Source organism: Dromiciops gliroides, chromosome 4 (assembly GCF_019393635.1).
Source record: "Dromiciops gliroides isolate mDroGli1 chromosome 4, mDroGli1.pri, whole genome shotgun sequence".
Lineage (NCBI taxonomy): Eukaryota > Metazoa > Chordata > Mammalia > Microbiotheria > Microbiotheriidae > Dromiciops > Dromiciops gliroides.
This window is the reverse complement of record NC_057864.1, coordinates 415,831,153-415,843,915: the sequence shown is the minus strand read 5'-3', so window position 1 is coordinate 415,843,915 and position 12,763 is coordinate 415,831,153. Positions and strand designations below refer to the sequence as shown.

The following is a 12,763-nucleotide window of genomic DNA, read 5'->3' as shown; positions in this document are numbered from 1 at the left end:
CCTTTTTTTCCACTCAATATCCCTTAGGTTCATGGATTTAGAAGCGAAAGGGCATTCGTATATAATTTTGACTAACTTCATTTTACAAATGAGGAAACTTTATGCCCAGAAAAGGTTAGTATCTTGCCCAAAGTCACACAAATAAGAAACTGAGGCAGGATCCAACCCAGGTTCTCTGACTCCAAAACCAGTCCTTTTTTTTGTTGTTGTTTTTTTGGTGAGGCAATTGGGGTTAAGTGACTTGCCCAGGGTCACACAGCTAGTAAGTGTTAAGTGTCTGAGGCCAGATTTGAACTCAGGTACTCCTGACTCCAGGGCTGGTGTTTTATCTACTGCCCCACCTAGCTGCCTCACCAGTTGTTTTTCATAGAAGTCTTCCTTGATTTCTTTGTATACCTCATATTTATCTTTTCTTTCAATGCAATGATATTCTATTACTTTCACACACCACAAATTCCCAATGATGGGACATTAGCGTAGTTACCAGGGTTTTTTTTAACTGTTTTTTCACTCCTGTCAGCAAGGTAGGAGCATTTGATAGCTAGGTTTGGTAGACACTGAGATAGTTTTTAATTTAAAAAAATTAAAAATGGATGATAGGGGGCAGCTAGGTGGCATAATGGATAAAACACTGGCCCTGGATTCAGGAGTACCTGAGTTCAAATCCGGCCTCAGATACTTGACACTTACTAGCTGTGTGACCCTGGGCAAGTCACTTAACCCCCATTGCCCCGCCAAAAAAAAAAAAAAAAAGGATGGGAACTCAATCCAAATTCTTGTATTCCTTAGAAGTTGGATAAGCCTTTTCCTAGAGCCCACCATAATCCACTCTACACCATTTTTGTTCTTCAGTCTCATTTGGGGTTTTCTTGGCATGGATACTGCAGTGGTTTCCTTCTCCAGCTCATTTTACAGAGAAGGAAACTGAGGCAGAAAGGATTAAGTGACTTGCCCAGGGTCCCAAAGCTAGTAAGTGTCTGAGACCAGATTTGAACTCAAGGCGATGATTCTTCCTGACTCTACCATGTCAGCAAGTAGCACCATACACTAGGATGTCTTTAAGAGCTGGTGGGGGAGGGGGCTGGAGGCAATGCCACTGGGCAGTGAAAGAACCAGACCAGGAAGGAGAATACTCGGGTTCAAGGCCTTGTGATCTGAGTCACTTGACCTTTCTAGGCCCTAGGCAACTCTCTAAGACCAAGGGGAAGTGTGGGTATTGGCTTGGAGTGGCGCGCCTCTCTATGGTCGTGGAATCACTGGTCAGCAGCAATTTTAAGAATAAAATAATCCCTAGGGTAGGATGGCAACCGATAAAAGCCTTTTGGATGTAGAAACGGACAAGCATCTCATCCCCTAAGTGCCAGGGGCCGAGGCCTTGGAGACCACTGCCAAGGATGGGTGTGGTCATAGGGGTGGCTGGGAATGGGTTTTCAGGAGACTCAGGGCCTGGAGAGCCAAATCCCACCAAGAGCTGGGGTCACTGCATCTCTGCCTCGCCTCAAAACCAGGCGCCTGCCAGGTGAGGCGCGAGCTCTCGACCAGGTTCCAGGAAATTCTTCTCCCGATGGTGCCCAGACCCAAGATGGCGCTCAGAGCAGCCCTCGTCAAAGATGGCGGCCACTTCGAATATCCCTCCCAAACTTAAGATGGTCTCCCATCAAGCTTTCGACCCGTTGTGGACGGCCGGGACTGTCAGCTGTCCGGAATCAAGATGACACAATGAGCCAGTCACCTCTCTTCGATGCCAGATAGCAGCGAGCCCGTTCCCAATCGAGCGGCGTCTGGCCAGGTCAACTTCACTTCTGCGCCTCTCCTAGGAAGAAGCTGCCCTCTCCGCCGCGCCCTCCACCAAGATGGCGATAGCCGGAAGTGGGCGGTGCCTCGCCGCCCCGGAAAAGTAGGCGGCCCTAGGAAAGACACTTCCGCCCCGCACCTACATGGCGACCGCTGGTCAGTGCGCATGAGCGGCTGCCCATGGAGAGACCTGGGGCCGAAGGGGGAGAACGCGGTCGAGGGAAGTCGGCGGCTACCGGGGCGCCCTGGGCTGGTGAGTGCGGGGCGAGGGAACAGCCCGGGGGGCCGGGCGAGGAAGGAGAGGCAGGGGAGCTGCTTTGGGTCGTTGGTTTCCCTTCGGTCGGGGGAGGTTTGCGGAAGGGAGAGGGTGCGAGCGAGCCTTTGTTTTTTTGGGAGGTGGGGGAGGGGCCGTGTCCTGGTCTTAGCCTGCCCCCTCCCGGTCCTCGCCCACTCCCCAGCTCGGCTAGGTCCTACTCCAACCCCTCCTTCCCTAGTCCCGGCCCCCACCTCTCCCGGATCCCTCCTCCTAGCACTCCCCCTCCCCCCTTGCCCTCGCCCTCTCTCCCCCTTCTAGATTCCTTCCCCCCCCACCTCGACCCCTCCTCCCCGCCCCCATACTCTTCCTAGCCTAACAGGGGGCCCCAGGCTGAGCATCTGTTTGGAGCTGCCTCCTTCCTCAGCTTCTCAGCCCCCTCCCAACTCCTGCAAAACCTCAAGGCACGGGACCCCTGCTCTCCCAAGGCAGCGCTGCCCCTCAGACCCCCTGCTCTGGAGACAGCAGGACGGCCCGGAGCCACTGGTAGAGGTGGCCAGCATCGTTGTTGTTAGGGGGAGTTGGCCGTGGAGCCCCCTCTTCACTTGGCTCCTGTCCCTTTAACCTCGGCTCTTGTTTCTCTCTTGTCCTCTCCCCTTCCTCGCCCCCCCCCACTTTCTGCTTCTCTTTCCTCTTTGCCCCCCCCCTCCCCTTTCTTCCCTACTCCTCTGACCCTCTCCTGTCTCCTCTCCTGCCTCTCTCGCCTCTCGGCTGCTTTCGAAATTGTTGAGGGAACCGGAGTGAATAGGGGATTGGTCAAGAAGAGTCACAGTGGAGTGTAGACGTGCAATGAGGACGCCATTCACACTAGTGGTCGATCTGGTGGGGGAGGGAGGGAGAGAGGCAGGAGGAGGGAGGGAAACCGGGCAGGAGGGGGAGAGAGGGACAGACAGACAGACGGACAGACAGACAGGAGGAGGGAGGAAGAGAGGAAGGGGGCAGTTCTCCTGACCTCTGTCCGGGTATTTATAACCCTACTAGGCTGCTCTCCCTCTCCTGCACGATTGGCCTTCTTATTAAGCCTGAGTGCCGACAAGTCCAATTCTCTTCTGAGAGCACAGCTCCCTGGAGCCCCCCAGCCTGTGCCCCACGCAGGCTGGAGAGCCAGAGAGCACTTTCTGGGTTCCAGCCATTACTGTTTCTCTTGTACTAATTAACGTCTCTCCAACTGGGCCCTGACCTTCCTCTTGTGCCCTCACTTGTCCCTGGTATGTGTGGGTGGCAGAGGGACTTGTTGAACTCTTGCCGTGTTCCAACCCTCTTCCTTCCCCTACTGTCTCCCACAGAAGTTAGGACAGTGGGCCTTGGAGAGAGAACTTGAAAGTGTTTGGGTAAACTTTCTCCCTTTGGTTGGAAAAGTTCCCTGCCTTCCCGTTATTTCCCTCTTCCCTTCCCTTCCTTCTTCCCCCCCTTACTTCCTTTTCAAGTTTCACTTTCACTTCTCAGTTCCCCTTTTTAACCACTTTCTCTTGGGTCTGGAACTTGTCCTCTGTCCTACATTTCCCTATGTATTCCTCCCCTCTGTTCCTCTCAGAAAGCCATCCCTTCCTTATAAACATATAAAAAGGAGAGGGAAAAAACAGTTCATCAAAACTAGACAACATATTGGGGGTGGGGGGGAGGAAGGGATAGTGTTATCTGAAGTATTCCACACTCGCTGCCCTCTGCCTCTGCAAAGAAGGGAGGGAGGTGTGTTTTCGTATCTCTTCTTTGGCTTAGGGATCCTGTTTTGTTGAAGGAGGTTGAATTTATAAATCGTAATCGTCCTAGTAGAAGCTGTTGGACTGCTAGATTTGATGGTGTCATCTGTCTTTGGCTAACTGGGAACCAAAAGGATTGGAGGGTCCTAGTATAACCTGTAGCTATATTTTTGCCCAGGCCCCCTTCTGCTTCAGAGCAGAGTAGAACCCTGAGCCCCAAGGTGTCCTGAACTTCATTCTTCTTTGGGGAATAAAGTAAAGCATTTATTGTGGTATTACATACATCACAAAATCACAATTGCCAAACCCACCAGACAAGGAGGAAGACAACTTGGTGAATAAAGGGAGAGGGAAATTTCTGGGTGCTGATTTTCAGGCACAAGATTGTTTCTCAGATGGTTCAATCCTGAAAACTCTAACCTAAAGCGTTTGGGGGTAGAACTGAAAGAAAAATCTAGCCTGGTCTTTGTTTTCTGTTACTGCAATTCAATTTCCCTGCCCTAGAGAAAAAGATAGATTTCCTTAAGTGGGCTGTGGTGGTTCCCAAGAAGAGCCAAGGTCTGAATCAGTGTGGACTTCTAAAGGAGCCACAGGAAACAGATCCAAACTTCTTTACAGTGATAGTGATGGTTTGCCAGTATAGCCATGCCTGACCATAATTGAGCCCCACAAAACTGCTGTCTTTGAAAAGCAAAATAATATTAATAATATGTCCAGGAAAACCATTGTTTACAAACCTTCATGTCCATCCCTCCAAATAACTCACCCACTTGGTTGAGAGCCAGAAGGAGGATGACTTTGTGTACTATATAGCCTTCCCACCTACTTCCTCAACTGTTGGTTAGGAAAGGGAGGTTTCATGAAAATGTCTGCCAGATGAATAATTTGTTTTTAACACATGATTATTTGTAGACCATGGGCCCCTCCAAAAGAGGGCCTACTCAGGTCCATAACCTCATAATAAGTTGTCTTGTTCTCTCCTCTCCTTTTCCCCCATTCCCTCCCAGGATTTACAACACAGCATTGTGAAGCAGGAGGTGCAAAGACTTTAAGCAAAAGAACAACCCTTCGGATGTGCCCCCTGGCAGAGAGATGAAGGGGTAAGTTAAGGGTGGATTGGAAGTGAGGTCCCAGTGAGGCCTAACCCGGATTGTAGGCTCCTGAATCTTAATCCCAGCTGTGCTGTGTTGACAATGCCATTGAATGTGAGTGCCAGGGCCTGAACTTCCTGCTCACTGCTTCTCCCCCTTGTTTTTCCATCTTGCTTCTTCCACAATAGGCAGCAAAAAGCAGCTGAAACAGAGGAGGGGACTGTGCAGATCCAGGAAGGTAAGTTGTGGGTCAGGATCAGAAATGGGAACAACATGCCCAGCAAGCCATTGTTCTCTGTGTGACGTGAGTGTTGGGACGGGCTGAGTCCCACTACTTTAATATTTCACTCAGGTGCAGTGGCAACTGGTGAAGATCCCACCAGTGTGGCCATCGCCAGCATCCAGTCAGCTGCCACCTTTCCTGATCCCAACGTCAAGTACGTCTTCCGCACTGAGAATGGGGGCCAGGTAAGGGGAGGCCCCAAGGAACCACAGAAATGCCATGGGGTTTGGGTTGGAGAGCCCTTATGTGGGTGGGGAACGTGGCTGTACTGAAAAGAAGGAAATGCTAGTTTGGAGAAAACCAGACCTCCTGAGCTGTGAGCTGCTCATTGTGACTAGTTTGTGCAGAAGTGGTAAAGGAGATGCATCATCCTCATGTCTTTTTCTGAGGATCCCCCTGCTCCCTTGGCCTCTTTCAGGAGCTCCCTGGGGTTCATAGGAGTTACTTTTCCCATCTCTCTCTTTTCCCCTCCTCCCAGGTGATGTACAGAGTGATCCAGGTGGCTGAGGGGCAGCTGGATGGCCAAACTGAAGGCACTGGTGCCATCAGCGGCTACCCTGCCGCCCAGTCTATGACCCAGGTATGAAGGAATAGGAGCTTGGGGAGCAGGCTTGGCTCTAAGAAAGGTGAGATGGGAATTGACCAGTAAGATGGGATAGGAGTCTGGGGGAGGGGCCTTAGCTTCAAAAAGGAGTAGGGAGGAGGGGCTAGGGTCACTCTAGTCCTTAGGTAACAAGGGGACTCCTTCCTAGAGTGGACAACTCTGAGGCATTGGGACCATAAGAATTTTGTGGCAGGAGAGATGTGATTGAAATGTGCCCTTTTAATCCTTTCCTAGGCAGTCATCCAAGGAGCATTTACCAGTGAAGATGCAGTGGAGACAGAGGGGGCAGCCACAGAAACGCACTACACCTACTTCCCCAGTACAGCAGTTGGGGAGGGGGCCGGGGGAGCTGGTGCTGGGAGCACGGCTACCGTTGTTACCACCCAGGGCTCTGAGGCACTACTGGGACAGGCTACTCCTCCTGGAACTGGTGAGATGTCATCCTAATGGTGGGTGAGTGAGAGAGGGTGCTAGCATGAGCAGTGAGGTGTGGGACAGAGGAGAGAGGCCGGAGCCCGGTATCCCTTCTTCCTATACATTTGGGGGGGGGGGGTGTTGTTTGTGTGTGTGTGTGTGTGTGTGTGTGTGTGTGTGTGTGTGTTTGTTTTAGGCAGTTGGGGTTAAGTGACTTGCCCAGGGTCACACAGCCAGTAAGTGTCAATGTTCTAAGGCCGGATTTGAACTCAAGTACTCCTGAGTCCAGGGCCAGTACTCTATCCACTGCGCCACCTAGCTGCCCCCTATTCCTTCTTTCTAATACTCAGGAGCTGAATGTGGGTTTGGAGCATGTGATGGATATGGGAGCACATCTATGTTTCTTTTCCAGGTCAGTTCTTTGTGATGATGTCACCCCAAGAAGTGCTACAGGGGGGAACCCAGCGCTCCATTGCACCCAGGACGCACCCCTACTCCCCGTGAGTGACCCTTGCCTCTCTTCATTTCTCGTGAGTTACCCTGATCCCCAGCCCCCAATTTCCATGTGTAAATCCCTCACTCCAAAATGTCTTTCCCATCCTGCGTTACTATTCCCCCTCACTGTGGTCACCCCACAATTTGTTTTCAGGAAATCAGAAGCTCCTCGGACAACTCGAGATGAGAAAAGAAGAGCTCAGCACAATGAAGGTACTTGGAGTGGGTGACTTGGCCAGATGAGGGAGTTAGGGTTGGGGGGTGGGCGGGGCTAGGTAGCTTTACCTTGCTGGTGCTCCCTTAAGTCATCCTGCCTTCTCCAAATTTCAGTGGAGCGCCGCCGCAGAGACAAAATCAATAACTGGATTGTGCAGCTGTCAAAGATCATCCCAGACTGTTCCATGGAGAACACCAAGTCTGGCCAGGTTAGGGGAACACCCTGCTGGTCGGGGCTTTTCTCATGGTGATGGTAGGGATCCAGGGCCACTTGGATAGATGTCTCTCCTCCTTCCTGAAGCATGGGGTTAGGGAGGGGAGTTTGTATTTCTGTCCCTGGGTGCTTCCCCTTCCAAAGTAGGGCGTGGCTCTCCACACAAGCCACCTTGAAACCAGGCATCCTCTGTTTTTTGCAGAGTAAAGGTGGCATCCTGTCCAAAGCCTGTGATTATATCCAGGAACTTCGACAGAGCAACCATCGTTTGTCAGAGGAATTGCAGGGGCTGGATCAGCTACAGCTGGACAACAAAGTCCTTCGCCAACAGGTCAGATAACCCCAGGGACAGTCCTCTTTGAATGATATCCTCTTCCTCTCCCTTGTCCCCATCTGGCCCAGGTTCCCAGAGGCATCTCCTAGAGCATTCAGGACATTCTTGGCTTGGGCCTGAGGGGACTTGGTTCTATCTATCTGCTGTTTGGTCTGCCAGTCAGAAGACCTGGTGGCCCCTAGGCCAAGTGTTTCCTGACTCTGCCTGGAGTGCCCCTCTAACCTCCCTCCCTCTCTCTCTCTCTCGGCCAGGTGGAGGAGCTGAAGAATAAAAACCTGTTGCTACGAGCTCAGTTGCGACACCAAGGAGTGGAGGTTGTCATCAAGAATGATGCCAATTAAACCCTGGGGAATTTTCCATTGGGCTTGGGCACCAGAGCCCCTTCCCCAGGACTGCAGGCAGCCCAGGAGCACCGGACTTAACCCGTACCTCCTCCTCCCACTGTCCTCATGAGGAGTGGGGCCGTGAGAGTTGCTGAAGCACCTGAAGAAACTGTGGCCCCATGATGCCCTTGGCCTTCAGCTTTGAGTGTGGCACAAAGGACAGGCCCATACCTGCCAACAGCCTTCCTTTTCTCTCCCCTTCTCCCTGGGCCCTTGTGCTTGTCTTGCACATGCATGTGCTGTTTCTACTCTGGATATCACACGCTCATGGCCTAATATGTGACGACTCTGAGCATGTAGCTAGAGAGGAGATGGACAGGTGGTAACTCTCTGGGTTGCATTTGAGAACTGGAGCCTCCCTTCTCTGACCAGTAGGGGAGGCACCATTGGAAGCTCTAAGGTTCCTGAGATTGAGTCCCCTAAGGGGACAGACTTTAGGCGGGGTGGGGGATCTGAGGTACTGAATGTTAGAGCTGGAAAAGGAATTAGGGCAGGGATTTAGGGCCCAGAAATCTCTGGGATGGAGGCAAGAACAGGCAGAGGTGCTGTTCTTTGCTCTTCCCCTTCTTGGGGCTCCCCCTCCTTTTCCCCCTTGTTTTTCTTTTTTTTTTCTTTTTTTTTTTTTAGAGAAAGATAAAATTGTTCAGAGCCACCTTTGTCTCTAGTGTTCTGTGGGGGTGATGTGGTGGGGCGGGGGGAGGATGAGGAGTGGGGAGGAATTGAAGGGATTGGAGAACCGATGGACCCCTCTTCTTGTGGGGAATGAGTGCGGGTGCCTCGCGGAGCTGTTGAGCTTGCTGCCCGGGACCAGCACCCGAGAAGAGGGAGAGCCGGTCTTGTGGGCTCAGCAGGGTGGGGTGATGGAGAAAACTGGTTCTGCAGCGAAAGGACCTGACTTAGAGTTCCAGTGAGGCCACAGCTCTGTGACCTTGGGCTGGTCACTTAACCTCAGCCCTCAGTGCCCATGTCTGAAATGGCAGGGAGGAGATAGCCCCTAGAGCCTTTTCCTAGGCTATTCTCTGCGCCAATGACACCCCCCCCCCCCCCCCCCGCCCTGCGCTGGGAGCTTGCCCAGTGAGGAGGCTGCAGTGCCTTGGCTCCTGTTTCCATGGGGACGGGGGCGGAGCTTAGCCGGGCAGTGCGAATCCTGGGGGCTCTTCCGGTTCCATAGGCAGCAGTCCGGAGCAAAGATGCTGCCGACCGGTAATGGTATGGGCATCGAGGCTGGGCCCTTCGCTCTCCCAGAGGGGGGCCGCTGTGCGATGGAGGTTCGCAACATGAGCCGAGGTAACGGGATAAGGAGCCTGATCCTGACCTGGGGCAGGGTGGGGTGGGCGGGGGCGATCAGGATGCTCACGATCCCCTTCCCTCTTCCCTCCCTTCAGCCCCGGCCATATCGCTCCCGGAGCTCCGCTCCATCCTGGCCACTGACCGGGATCGGGTCCGGCTCATCGATGTGCGCTCTCGGGAGGAGTCCGCGGCTGGGACCATCCCTGGGGCTCTCAACATCCCGGGTACGGAGGCGACCACGCCCGAACTGTGCTAATGTGGGGTGGGGGCGGGGAAGGTGCCGTAGCAGCCTTGCAGTCAGTGTTGCGGGGCTGCGGGGCAGAGTGGGGGATGGTGCCCACAGCAATCATGCAGTAGGGGGAGGGGAGGGAAGGGGGGGGGTGCAGCGTCTGCAAACGGCCAGCGATACAGGGCGGGGTACGGGAGATGGTAACCGCAATAGTGCGCAATGCGGGGACGGTAGGGGTGGGCCGTGCCAGCCAGCCGCAGCAGTGCGGGGGCGAGTGAAGTTGAGGGACAAATAACGTAGGGGAGGGGGAGAGTAGAGGGAATCTGCCCACCGGCCCCGTGGGAGTGGGGGAATCCTGTTTACAGGATAAATAAAAAGGGGAAGGGACTGCAAAGATGGATGCCTGTTTGCTTCTCCCTGGGGAGCCAATTACCTTGGAATCCATGGTGGCAAGGTAGCTCACGTGCCTGTCTGGGAGTGGGAGCCTATTTCTTCTTAGTGGATGTATGTATATGCGTGCATTCATCCGTGTGTACTCCAGTGTGTGTATGAATGTGCAGAGAGAGAGTGAGAATATGAATTTGGAGGGGGGGGGCATCGGGGAAGAATGATATAGCCCCTCCTTGCTTAGCCCTTTCTTCTCCATTCTCTCCCCCACGTCTTGTTCCTTCCCAGTGTCGGAACTGGAGAATGCCCTGCGCATGGAGCCCGCTGACTTCCAGGCTACCTATTTTGCAGAGAAGCCAATACCAGAAGAAGAGAATCTAGTCTTCTTCTGCCAGATTGGCAGCAATGAATGCCATGCCATGCAGACCGCTAGGGAGCTTGAGTATTTGGGGTATGGCAAAAGGGTACAGGGGAAGGGGAGGGGGGGGCAGTGAGTAGATGTTGGGAGACAGTGTGTTTCCGCAGTCCCTTCCCTCTCTCACGCATGTCCCTTTCTTTCCACAGGGCTAATTACGAAGATGCCTATAGGGCATGGCAAGCAAAGGAGGGTTAATCAGGAGGAAGGAACACTGATACCTTCCTTCCCCCGGTAACCTTTCTGTATGTGGGTACACTGCTATGCCCACAAAGTAACCTAATAAAGAGTATTTAATGGAAAAACTTGCAAATGTTTGTTCTGTTATTAAGACTGACCCTTGGTCCTTGTTCCACCCCTGGTTATTAATTATATGGTAGACACTACGCTTTCCACAGTCCAGCTCTGGGCTGTTTCTTCCAGCTTCCTACATTCCCTCAGATCCATACATACATGCATAGAGAAGCTGATGATTCTTTCCTAGGCTGCTTCTCCAATTCAGGTTCATCTCCATTGGCTGAAGAAGTAATGGCCTCTGACAGATACACCATCCACAGATAGACAGACACAGATAGGCTGATATCGATAGAACATATGTTTGTATGTAGACATATGCATGTACATACATTTGCATATATATGAATGTATGTGGGGGTATATATAGTTATCCCCACTCCTGTTACTTGTTTGTGTCAAATAGGTGTGTGTGTGTGTGTGTGTGTGTGTGTGTGTGTGTGTGCACTCTCGAGTGCTCAAGTTGGTTGTGTGGAGAGAAATATTGAGTTGTTTCAGTCATGTCTGACTCTTTGTGATCCCATTTTGGGGTTTTCTTGGCAAAATACTGGAATGATTCCTGATTTCAAGCTCACCGCTCTAGTCACTGTGCCACCTACCTGTCTCTCTATCCTGCCACCCCAGCATACATATATTTATGTATATGTATATTGAAGGCAGCTAGGTGGCGCAGTGGATAGAGTGCTGAGCCTGGAGTCAGAAAGATTCCTCTTAACTGACTTCAAATCTGGCCTCAGATAATTAGTTTGACCACCCCCCCCCCCACCACCACCACCATGTCACTTAATCCTGCTTGCCTCACTTTCCTTATCTATAAAATGAGCTAGAGAAGGAAATGGCAAACCACTCCAGTATCTTTGCCAAGATAACCCCAAATGAGGTCACAAAAAGTCAGACACAACCGAAATGACTGAATGACAACAAAACATGTATATATAGGTATATGTATGTGTGTGTGTGTGTGTGTGTGTGTATATATACACACACACATTTACAGATATACACCTAGATACATATACACATGTCTCATGGATAATGGGGTGAGGATGACTATTGCAAGGGACTCATGGTACCAAGAGACCTCAGGTTTCAGGTTCCAGTAAAACCTCAGAAGTTTCACAGAACTGGAAAAAATAATAACAAAACTCATCTAGAAGAAAAAAAGTCAAGAATATCAAGGGAATTAATGAAAAAATGCAAACGAAGGTGACCTAGCTATACTAGATCTAAGACTATATTATAAAGCAGCAACCATCAAAACTATTTTGTACTGGCTAAGAAATAGAGTGGTACAACCTGACTAAGGTGGAGATGTTTTGCATGACTGCATATGTATAACTTGAATTGCTTAATTTCTTAGGGAAGGGTGGGGAGGAGGGAGGAAGAGAATTAAAAAGAAAAAAAAAAGAGAGGTGGATCAGTGGAATAGATTAGGAACACAAAACAGCAGTAAATGAATATAGCAATCTCCTGTTTGATAAACCCAAAGACTCTAGCCCCTATAATAAGAACTCAGTATTTGACAAAAACTGCTGGAAAAACTGGAAAATAGTATGGCAGAAACTAGGCACAGACCAATATCTTACATTGTATACCAAATTGAAGTCAAAATGGTTACATGATCTAGACATAAAGGGTGATACCATAGGTAAATTAGGAGAGGAAGGAATAATTTACTTGTCAGATGTATGGAGAGGAGTAGAATTTATGACCAAAGATGAGATAGAGAATATTATGAAATGCAGAGTGGATCATTTCGATTACATTAAATTAAAAAGATTTTGCACTAACAAAACCAATGCAAACAAGATTAGAAGTAAAGCAGAAAGTTGGGAAACAATTTTTACAGCCAGTGTTTCTGATAAAGGCCTCATATCTAAAATATATAGAGAACTGAATCAAACATATAAGAAAACAAGTTATTCCCCCATTAAGAAATGGTCAAAGGATATGAACAGGCAGTTTTCAGATGAAGAAATTAAAGCTATCTACAGCCATATGAAAAAATGTTCTCAATCACTACTGATTAGAGAAATGAAAATTAAAATTACTCTGAGGTACCACCTCACACTTACCCAATTGGCTAATATGACACAAAGAAAAATAACAAATGTTGGAGATGTGGGAAAATTGGAACATTAATGCATTGTTGGTGGGGTTGTAAACTTATCCAACCATTCTGGAGAGCAATTTGGAACCCTGCCCAAAAGGCTATAAAATTGTGCATACCCTTTGACCCAGCAATACCACTACTAGGTCTATATCACAAAGAGATCATAAAAAAAGGAAAAGGCCCCACATGTATAA

At 50.4% G+C, this 12,763-nt stretch overlaps 2 protein-coding genes across 3 annotated transcripts; both read left to right on the top strand.

The window, feature by feature from the left end:
• The first annotated feature begins 1,896 nt into the window (after nt 1-1,896).
• Nucleotides 1,897-8,494, top strand: USF1 (upstream transcription factor 1). Of its 2 annotated transcripts, XM_043964185.1 has the most exons (11): nt 1,897-2,047; nt 4,815-4,907; nt 5,087-5,136; nt 5,251-5,366; nt 5,660-5,761; nt 6,020-6,215; nt 6,612-6,699; nt 6,849-6,907; nt 7,025-7,119; nt 7,327-7,455; nt 7,710-8,494. In XM_043964185.1, the coding sequence occupies exons 2-11, from the start codon at nt 4,900-4,902 to the stop codon at nt 7,797-7,799; spliced, it is 933 nt and encodes a 310-aa protein (XP_043820120.1). In that variant the 5' UTR covers nt 1,897-2,047; nt 4,815-4,899; the 3' UTR covers nt 7,800-8,494. The 2 variants fall into 2 exon arrangements, with proteins under 2 accessions (XP_043820120.1, XP_043820121.1); XM_043964186.1 differs by lacking the exons at nt 1,897-2,047; nt 4,815-4,907 and having other exon boundaries at nt 5,086-5,136; nt 5,251-5,335.
• A 469-nt stretch (nt 8,495-8,963) lies between these two features.
• On the top strand, nt 8,964-10,475 carry TSTD1 (thiosulfate sulfurtransferase like domain containing 1). The gene is made up of 4 exons (XM_044004857.1): nt 8,964-9,128; nt 9,227-9,355; nt 10,036-10,198; nt 10,312-10,475. Exons 1-4 carry the CDS (start codon nt 9,032-9,034, stop codon nt 10,358-10,360), a joined length of 438 nt encoding a protein of 145 aa, XP_043860792.1. The 5' UTR covers nt 8,964-9,031; the 3' UTR covers nt 10,361-10,475.
• Nucleotides 10,476-12,763: the final 2,288 nt, after the last annotated feature.

Excerpts from the sequence above, each read along its gene's own strand:
- USF1 (XM_043964185.1), top strand. Across the intron at positions 5,762-6,019 it reads CCGCCCAGTCTATGACCCAG|GCAGTCATCCAAGGAGCATT; the intron begins GTATGAAGGAAT and ends ATCCTTTCCTAG. Across the intron at positions 6,216-6,611 it reads GGCTACTCCTCCTGGAACTG|GTCAGTTCTTTGTGATGATG; the intron begins GTGAGATGTCAT and ends TTTCTTTTCCAG.
- TSTD1 (XM_044004857.1), top strand. The coding sequence starts at position 9,032 with ATGCTGCCGACCGGTAATGGTATGGGCATCGAGGCTGGGCCCTTCGCT. Across the intron at positions 9,129-9,226 it reads GGTTCGCAACATGAGCCGAG|CCCCGGCCATATCGCTCCCG; the intron begins GTAACGGGATAA and ends CCCTCCCTTCAG. Across the intron at positions 10,199-10,311 it reads AGGGAGCTTGAGTATTTGGG|GGCTAATTACGAAGATGCCT; the intron begins GTATGGCAAAAG and ends TTCTTTCCACAG.